Source organism: Eriocheir sinensis, chromosome 13 (assembly GCF_024679095.1).
Source record: "Eriocheir sinensis breed Jianghai 21 chromosome 13, ASM2467909v1, whole genome shotgun sequence".
In the NCBI taxonomy this organism is placed as follows: domain Eukaryota; kingdom Metazoa; phylum Arthropoda; class Malacostraca; order Decapoda; family Varunidae; genus Eriocheir; species Eriocheir sinensis.
In genome coordinates, this window is record NC_066521.1 from 16,151,763 (window position 1) to 16,161,778 (window position 10,016).

The 10,016-nt window shown below is 44.6% G+C and overlaps 1 protein-coding gene across 1 annotated transcript in view; it reads left to right on the forward strand.

Annotated features, from left to right (window-relative positions):
• LOC126998275 (protein O-linked-mannose beta-1,2-N-acetylglucosaminyltransferase 1-like) overlaps positions 1-9,785 on the forward strand; it is a 13,516-nt gene extending 3,731 nt beyond the window's left edge. Inside the window, exons 5-12 of the mRNA XM_050859744.1 lie at positions 429-553; positions 1,332-1,545; positions 1,941-2,064; positions 5,108-5,306; positions 6,422-6,718; positions 7,409-7,486; positions 8,141-8,250; positions 8,931-9,785. Of these exons, the coding sequence (XP_050715701.1) occupies positions 429-553; positions 1,332-1,545; positions 1,941-2,064; positions 5,108-5,306; positions 6,422-6,718; positions 7,409-7,486; positions 8,141-8,250; positions 8,931-9,114 (1,331 nt within the window). The 3' untranslated portion in view covers positions 9,115-9,785. The remainder of the gene's footprint in view (positions 1-428; positions 554-1,331; positions 1,546-1,940; positions 2,065-5,107; positions 5,307-6,421; positions 6,719-7,408; positions 7,487-8,140; positions 8,251-8,930) is intronic.
• Positions 9,786-10,016: the final 231 nt, after the last annotated feature.

Sequence of the window (10,016 nt, forward strand, 5' to 3'; positions counted from 1 at the left end):
GTCATCTAAGAAAAAATCCGGTTGAAGATGCATTGGATTCCCTCTCTTCTATATATAACTAACTTCCAATAAAACAAGAAGAACCGATTTTATATTTTCAGCACAATCTGTCACAGAATTTTAATATCTGACATTTTTTTTCTATTCAAACGACCAATTTTGAAGAGCACGATACTATATTAACGCCCTTGATTTCGTACTTCCATATGCGTTAAGCGGACAGAGCTCGTACTTTTATATGCTTTAAAAATAATTCGTGGTGTTTAGCTTTAAAAACATAATTCGTACTTTTATATGCTTTAAAAATAATTCGTGGTGTTTAGCTTTAAAAACATAATTCGTACTTTTATATGCTTTAAACACACAATTTCAACCCAAAGCACAAACCACTATGTCTGCCACCCCTTTAAGACCCACTCCTCCCACAGAGCGTCAGTGTCCCTGGTACAAAGACCCGGAGATGGCGCGGAAGGTGGAGTTTTGCGAGTCCTTCGAAGGGTACGGCGAGATGTGTGCCTGCGAGCGCCCAGTCCACCTCAGCCCCGCCGCCGCCGTGAGTCCCGCCCGCCCGCCGTCGCTTACCCGGGCCAATGCATGCAAAGTACACAGTCGAGGCAATGGGCGCGTGATTCCCCTTGATACCGCGAGGGGAGCGTGGCGATGCGTGTGCAGAGATAACGTTTGAGCTCTGATAAAGGAAATAACCACCTCCCTCTTCATCCCTTAATACAACCTAAACACACACACACGCACACACGCACACACACACGACAGCAATATGCAAGGAAATAACTGTAAATGAAAAACCCTTCCACACTATAAGCATCCCAACACCCTACCTTTTCATCCCCAGCCACAACTACACACACAAACACACAAACAAACACGAGACAGAAACATAAGCAATACAAACCTAAGCTTCATCCCCATCACCTATAACTAAACGTAACCCATCAACAGGCAGCAATATACAGTGAAAAACAACAAATGAATAACCCTTCCACACCCTTAGCATCCCATCTACCTTCTTTTCCATCACCCGGGACACAGACGCACACACAAACACACACAAGAGACAGCAATATAAACAAAACAAACCTAACCTTCTTCCTCATCACCCCGTAACTAAACCTAAACCAACAGCTGAGTAATATATTAAGAAAACACAAATATATGCGACAGTAATATAGACAGTATAAACCAAACCTTCACTCCATCACCCTATAACTAAACGTAAGCCAACAAAGGACAGCAATATACAAAAAAAATATACCACAAATGAAAAACCCGTCCACTCACTAAGCATCCTAACTCCATTTTTAAACTCCCAGCCGTATATGAAGCTGGAGGAGGTGATCCCCGTGGCCCTGGTGACCGCCCGGAGGTTCCCCATGGTGGCGCGGCAGGTGAGGTCGCTATGGGAGGGCCCCGGGGGAGGACAGACGCCCCTGGTGATGCTGGTGGACGGCGAGAACACGGAGGGAGAGGCGCTGGCGGGGCTCCTGAACATTACGCTCGTCACCCATAACAACCCGGGGATTCCAGGTGGGTACGCACAAACACACAAACATACAAACAAACAAATAAACAAGCACATACATACACCTTCTCTCTCTCTCTCTCCCTCAGTAACTCAATCTCCCTTCCCTCTCTCTCCTCCCTTTACTTATATATTCATCCTTATTTTTTTTACGCACACAAAATTATTAGCTAAGAAAACAAACATGACCTCTATAAGAAGTAATTAAAAACACGCTACTGTATTTCCACCAACGATAAAACGCAAAATATAGCAGAAAAACGTATAAAACTACCAAAAAAAAACATTATGACCAGAGAGAGAGAGAGAGAGAGAGAGAGAGAGAGAGAGAGAGAGAGAGAGAGAGACTTATAACCCAATTTTTCTCCCCCCACCTCCCCCCCTTTTATTCCTGACGCAGGCACGAAGCAAAGGGTGAACGAGCACATCAAGTTCTCCCTGCAGACAATGTTCAAGTTATTTCCCAAGGCGGACAAGGTGATCATACTGGAGGACGACCTGGTGCTGGCTAAGGACTTCATCAGGTGAGGCTCCGTTCAGGTCCCAGGTAAATCTTTCCTTCACCTTGAACTCTAATTACTCCAGGTGTCAGGAACGATATATAAGAACGCATCAGTATTGTCTTGTGCTGGCTAAGAACTTCGTAAGGTGAGGCTCCGTTCAGGTCCACAGGTAAATCTTTCCTTCACCTTGAACACTAATTACTTCAGGTGTCAGCTCTTAGAAACGAATATATTAGAGTATCAGTATTGTCTTGTGCTGGCTAAGGGCTTCATCAGGTGAGGCTCTATTCAGGTCCACAGATAAATCTTTCTTTCATCACCTCAAAAATTAAATAGCTCAGGTGTTTCTGCCCTTAAGAACGAATAGATTAATGTAATAGTATGGTCTTGTGCTTGCTAAATACTTGTTCAGATGAGTTTCCGTTTCGGACTCCAGGTAAATCTTCTCTTCCTCACTTTGAAGACTAATTATTTCAGGTGTTTCAAAGGTAATCTGCTCTCAAGGACGAACAAATTAATGTGACCATGATCTTGTATTGGCTAGACTTTATTAGGGAGTCTACGTTCTGGCTCACAGGTAAATCTTCTCTTCCTCACCTTAAACACTTATTATTTCAGGTGTTTTAAAGTTATTTGCTCTCCACGACGAATGGATTAATTTAACAGTAGGACGTATATTTTTTTTTCACAAAGCTTACATCACAGGCAAAACCTTCTCTTCTCACTTTCAAAACTCAAAAATCAAGGTGTTTCATGGGCTATCTTTTCTGCTCTCAAGGCCGAGTGGATTAACATAACTGTAAAGGGTCATTTTATATCAGGTAATTCGCTTCAGGTACACATAACCTTTTTTTATCTTCCGCCACCTTGAGCAAATAATAATCCTGGATATTTCAGTTTGTTGTTGTTGTTTTGCTCTCATGGACAAACAGATTAAAATGACAGTAAGGAGAAAAAATTTTGTTACTTTGTTTCTCAGTTGTTTATCCTCATCTACAGGTTGAACAAAATTATTAACCCAGGTATTTCACGACTAATCTTCCCTCAAGGACGAACAAATTGACATAACTGCAACGAATCTATTTTTTTATTATTTTTTTTTATCTCTCTCTAACGAATTGGCATCAACGAGGAGGAGCTTTTAGCCTCTCGATGGTGAGTCTGTGGCGTCGGTTGTGAGTCGCGAGTCGTTTGTTTCCCCGTCACTCGGCCGCGGAGGGAAGGCCATATTCTTAAACGTTTCAGGCCTCACACACCCACATTTGATAAGGCTTTCGTAGGAGTTGTGGGTATTTCCATGGGTAGATTTATGACCCTGGTGGTAATATGACAAAGCTCCTGTACCATGAACGTGAAAAAACACTCATGGGAACCTTTCTAATAACCTTTGTGGCATTTGGAAATATTTATTGTGAGAGAAGGGAGCGTCTGAGAATACCACCCGAGTCACTTGTGTGTGATTAATGGCGAGTCATTTGTCACGCCCTCACGGCTGCTCTTGCGAGGCCTGTTCCGCGTCACTCTCCTCCTTTGTTTCTCTCTGAAGGCTTCGTTTTGGTGCTCTCTTCATCTCTCTTTCCTCCTCCCTAACGGCCATTCTTCCTTTCTTTTATATATCTTCATTTTTACTTTCCATTCTTCTCCTTTGTCTCTCTTTCTGAATGTTTCGTCTTGGTAATCTCTTCCTCCCTCTCTTCCTTTGCTTCCTTCCTTCCTTCCTAACGGCCATCCTTCCTTCCTTCTATCTTCATTTTTACTTTCCCCTCTTCTCCTTTGCCTCTCTTTCTGAATGTTTTGCCTTGGTGCACTTCCTCTCTCTCTTCCTTTGCTTCCTTCCTTCCTTTGCTTCCTTCCTTCCTTCCTTCTTTCCTTCCTACCAACGTCCCTTTCTTCCTACCTTACTATCTTTCTACCTTACTTCCATCTTTCCTTCCAATCGACCTTCCTTTCTAACTTATCTACCGTCCTTTCTTCCTTCCTTCCATATTGCACTGTTCCGACTTGGTTTCCTTTCCCTGTCTTTTAGTTCCTTTCCAATTTCGCTCTTTATTTCCTTCCTTCCTTCCTTCGTCCTTTCCTTCGTTCGATTACTCTTTCATTCCATCCATCTTTCTTTCCTTCCTTCTTTCCTTTCCTCTCGTGACACCTATTTGCTTCGGCTTATTTCTCGGTTTCCTTCACTTCCTTAATGCCTTTCTCCTCTACTTCCTTTCCCTGCCAGGCTCGTCGTTCTGCCGCCAGTGGCTCCTCGCCCTGCATACCTTATCGCCTGGCCAATAAGTCCCTTCCTTCTGCCTTTGTACCGCTGTCGCCTCCTCATCCTCTTCAGCGTCATTCTTCCGATATTCTTCTGCCTTCTCTCTCTTCCTCACTCTACTTAACCTATTTTTCTCCTCACCATTCTCCTACTATCGCCTCCTCCTATTCCTCCTCCTCCTCGTCATTCTTCTGCTATTTCTCTGCTGTTTCTCTCTCTTCCTCACTCTCCTCAATCTTTTTTTTTTTCCTCAACATTCTCCTCATCGTCTATCTCCTTCTGCTGCTCTTCCTTCACTTGATTATGATTTTTCTCTTCACGGTATACCTCATCTCACTTCTCTCTCCTCCTCCTTCATAAATATCAATTGTTTTCCTCGCCTTTCTTCTTTCTCTCCCTTCGCATTTCGTCATCACCCCTCTTCTACTTTTTTTCTCATCTTCCTTTCGTCTCAGTCTTCCATTTCTTGTCTTCCCATCACAGCTTTCTTTCTTCCTTCCTTCTCTTCTTTCTCTCCGCTTCACACTCCTTCTCCTCTTCCTTTTTTCTCTCATGTGCTCACTCTAGTTTCTTCTCATCCTCTTTCTTTCTTCTCAATCTACTATTCCTTCTCCTCTTCCAATTACAACCACTCATCCTTCTTGCAAATCTCTCATCGCCATACTCTTTTCCCTCTTTTTCTCTTCCATGTTCACCCCATTTTCTTCCCTCCTACTTTCTTTCTCCTCAATCTACTGTTCCATTTCCTCCTCCAATCGCAGTCTCACTCCGGATCACGCCCTCTCCTCCCCCCTCCTCCTCCCCCAGCTACTTCCAACAAACCTCGCTTCTCATGAGTCTGGACGAGACCATCCTGTGCGTCAACGCCTACAACTACAACGCCTTCCCCCACACGGCCAACGACCCGCACCGCATCTACCGCGTCCAGTCCTACCCATACTACGGCTGGATGACGAGCAGGAGACACGCCGCGCGCATGCTGACAGACTGGGCGCCCCTCGACCAGGTGGGTGTAAGAGCGGGGAGGGAGGAGGGAAGGGGGGAGAGAGAGAGAGAGAGAGAGAGAGAGAGAGAGAGAGAGAGTGTGTGTGTGTGTGTGTGTGTGTGTGTGTGTGTGTGTGTGTACCCTTCGTCCCGTCACCTCGGTTTCTCGTCTGTTGTTTCTTTGTTACATGTTGTTTTCCCGTTCCTGTCGCGTCTATTTATAGTGTTCCAGTGTCTATTTATAGTGTTGGTGTTCTGGGGTGGTTGACTGGTGGGAAAGGACAGGCGTTCGAGTTTACGTTTAAGGAAAATAAACTCGTCAAAGAATGTTGCAGAATAATAGTGGCATTTTTTTCTGATTTCATTTATTTGTTTATCTACTCATATATTAGCCAACTTACCTGTTTTTTTTTTGTTGTTGTTGTTGTTTTTTTACTTTATTTTACTGTCTTTCTATTGGGGGCTCCATTGGTTTTTGTTTTTTTTTCTCTATAGCTATGTGCCGTAAGAAAATGCCATTCCCTCAAAATATACCACAAATCGCATATTCCTGACAGCTTCCTTCTTATGTATGTGCCTATAAGAAAATTACTCTCCCTAAAAATAGCAAAAAAAAATCGCATTCCTCACAATTTCGGAGTGTGTGAATTTCATGTCCTTAAACACCAATAGTTTTAGAGATACGGTGACTGAACGCTTTAGAATAGTCCTGCTCGCCGCCCTTGTGTGTGTGTGTGTGTGTGTGTGTGTGTGTGTGTGTGTGTGTGTGTGTGTGTGTGTGTGTGTGTGGCCGCGGTCAAAACAGGAGGAGGAGGAGGAGGAGGAGGAGGGAAAGGGAGTCTCCGGGAGTTTCTGAAGACCCGGTGCCAAGTTTGCTCTTTAACATTTCAAATTGTGACCACTAGGAAAGGGGTGATTCTATCTATCTCTGTCTATCTATGTATCTATCTATCTATCTGTCTGTCTGTCTGTCTGTCTGTCTGTCTGCCTGTCTATCTATCATCAGGTCACTCACTCATTCTCCTCTTCCAACTGCAACCACTCATTCTTCTTGCAGCTCTCTCCTCTCCACACTCTTTTCCCTCCTCTCATTCCTCAGACCACTCCCTCAAATTAAGAAGGACAATCCCCCAACAGAACGCCGACTGGGACCTCTACGCCCGCTTCAAACACCTCGCCGAGAACCTCCAAATCATCATCCCGGAGATTCCACGCACCAGACACGAGGGCGGGGGCGGCGTGCACGTGTCGGGGCTCGAACAGGAGGTCACGTACAGCAAGCGGCCCCTCAACACTCTGCCACAGCCCACTATCAACATGCGCCGCCACTGGGACCTCGCCTACGCGGTTGATTTCATGGCTACGATACTGAAGGCGAAGGTGGTGAAGATAACGATCCACCCCTGTTTCAAGCACCCGATACCCAGGTACCAGGTGAGTGAGGTTGATTTTTTTTTTTTTTTTTTTTTACAACAAAGGAGACAGCTCAAGGGCACAAAAAAAGGAAACAATAACCAGGTACCAAGTGTGAGGTTGATTTTTTTTTTTTTTTTTTTGCAACAAAGGAGACAGCTCAAGGGCACAAAAAAAGGAAACAATAATAAAAAAAAAAGCCCGCTACTCGCTGCTCCTACAAAAAAGAATCAAAAGAGGTGGCCAAAAAGAGAGGTCAATTTCGGGATACAAGTAAATAGATGGAGTTCAAACTGTTCTATTGTTATGTTATCTAACTTTTCATTTAACACAACTTTCAAAAAATACTCTTATTCGTGTAAAACAGGCACCCAAACGATTTTTTTCTCTCATGTAATTTTTTTTTTTTTTTTTACAACAAAAGTCGGCACAAGGGCAACGAAAAGTGTAAAAAAAAAAAAAAAAGGCCCGCTACTTGCCGCTCCCACAACAGAAGATAGTTTAGAGTGACCAAACGAGAGGTCAATATCGGGTGGAGTTTAAAATGTTCTAATACTATACCGTTCAACTTCTAATTTAACAAGTAGAAAAAAAAATCGAGATACAAAGAGATACTGTATGTTTCTTAACGTAGTACAGGTGAAAGCGTTCCCATGTCACCTGTCCAATGTCACCTGTCCATGTCACCTGCTAATGAGACCCTCCCCGCAGCCCAACACAACGCACGTCATCTACATCAACCTGTCGGGGGAGAACGAAGAAAACAACTCCTACAAAGTGCTGGCCAAGGTGAGTCTTACCTGCCCCTCACCTGCCCGGCCACCCTCAGGTAAGCCACAGGTGAGCCGAGGCCACGACGTTACCTGACACCTAACGAGGCTCCGGCGGGTCTAATGTAGGCAACCCCGACGTGGCAATTGTGATATAAACTAATTAAGGGGAAGCTAATCTTATGGGAGACAGGCAAACTCGATTCACCTGCACTAATGGAACTCCCTACTCCTCCTCCGTCTATCCTCTTCCTCCTCCAATTTCTCCTATTCCTCCTCCTTCCCTCACGTGTACCCTTTTAACTCCCTCCTCCAATTCTTGCTTCTCTTTCTTTCTTCTCTATTTCCTTTTCCTCCTCCTTCTCTCACGTGTACCCTTTCAACTCCCTCCTCCAATTCTTGCTTCTCTCTCTTTCTTCTCTCTCCTCTTCATCCTCCGAACCTTCCCGAATCATGTTTTTGTTCTCTTATTCTTTCCCTTATTCTTCCTCTTTCCTCTACGTATTTATCATCTTCCTGCCCCTTTCCCTTTGTCTCTTTCCCTTACCATTGCGCCTTCCTATCTTCTTCCTTCTCCAATTAATTTTCTCTCTCTCCTCCCCCTCCTCCTCCTTCTTCTCTTGTCTCTTTCTTTTATCCTGCGTACTATCTAAATCTTCTCCTCCTTCTGCAGTGCTTGGGATTTTACGCCAAGGGTCTCTTCGAACACTACCGAGGAACTTACTCCCTCAAGTTCTTCGAGACGCCGCTCATCCTCGTGTCCTGCTACGCCTCCGTCTACTGGTAAGTCCCTCGCCTTCTCCTTCCTTAACTGTTCACTTCTATCCTTCAGCCTTCCTCCAGTTACTTCTCCTTCTATGTATTTTTTTTCTATATCATGCAACATCATTATTCTTTCCTCTTTGCCTTTAGTTATTTCTCCTTTCGTTTGCCTCTCTTATTCTAGTACCTATATCATGGTAACGTGTGTGAAGTAGGAACATAGAACCATATATAAAAGAAGTACATGAATTGGCTTTAATGAACAGAAGGCGTGAAAGGATATTAAAGGAAGAAGCAACTGGCGACCGTATCATCTAACGAGACAAATATTAGAGATTGAGTTGTCACCCTTCTTTTTTTTTCTTCCTCCTCCTCCTCCTTCTCCTCTTTACACCCTCCCTTCTTTCAATCATATATTCACTTTTTTTACCGCTTTACTTCTCTTCTTGCTTCCTCTTTTCTTTCTTTCTTTCTCTTTCTTTCTTTCGTTCGTTCGTTCGCTTGTTCTTCATTTTTTCCTTCCTTCCTTCCTCCTCCTCCTGCTCCTTCTTCTTCATCGTCATTTTCTCCTTTTTCTTCACCTTCTTCTTCTTCTTCTTCATCGTAAGCTTCATTGTAATCTTCATCTTCATCTGCTCTTCCTCCTCCTCCTCTTCCTCCTCCTCCCCTTCCAACACCATTCCTCCTCCTCCCCCCTGCAGTGACAACGTGCCCCGGACCCTCATCTTCAATCCCCCGGACGCCGCGGTGGAGCTGGCCGGACGGTTCGAGTGGCGCCACACCAACGAGTCTTCGGTGGAGCTGTGGCGCGTGCCCCCCAAGTCCCTGCAGGAGGAGGTCAGCTTAGAAAACATTTCTGGCTTCGAAGTCATGTTGAAGGCGTGAGAGGTTATACGTAGAGGTCAGGAAGAGTGTTGTTTATAGACGATCCAAAGAAGAGTTGTTCGCTTTGTTCGCTTGAGGTCTGGTTGGTCTTTGAGGACTCGAAGGATTGAGATTTTATGATGGTTTCAGAAAGACTCAGCTCCTCCGTGGTGCAGTGATTAGCACACCTAGCTACGAATCAGTGAGCCTGGTTTCGTTTCCCGGTCCGGGCATGAGAAAACCTGGAGAAAGGTAAACTGTGATAACCCGGATGTTGCACCTGCCTTGTCTCCCGGGGTAATGGGTTGTTACCAGGCACAGGTTCCAGGGCTAATGTGACGGAGATCAGCACCGAGGCTACGCGAAGCTTTGTCTTGTGCCCCGAACCTTGTCTTTCTTCACGGAAGTTTCGAAGAAGCGAAGTCTGTTAAGTCTTTTTGTCAGTGTTTCTAGACAGCGTTTAGGGCGCCCGTGATGCTGAGAGGGGACGTGCTGGGTCCTCTCCGGGGCTTTCATAGTGTTATTAATCTTCAAATTGCCGTTTAGGAAGGAATTCGTGTAAGTTTTGGAGAGGCTAGGACTCCATATTACAGGGGGTTCGAAAAGGTTCAGATGATATTGTAGTAGGTCTCTTTCGGGAGCTGTTTAAGGCTTAGGGTATTAAGGAGGGAGTATGTATGGGCCTCGATAAAGTGCTGAGAGCGTGACGTTGTTTTCTTGGAGTTAACCATGTTCTCTTATCAAACGAAACCACGAGAAAGAAAAAAAACTAGAGATCAGGAACACCAACAAAAACTAAATAAAAGGGAAACGTTACATACGAGACGAAGAAAGAGAAAAAAACATTAAGTACTTAGCGCAAATCACTACGTGCCACACTTCCCGTCTGAAAAATCTCTCTCTCTCTCTCTCTCTCTCTCTCT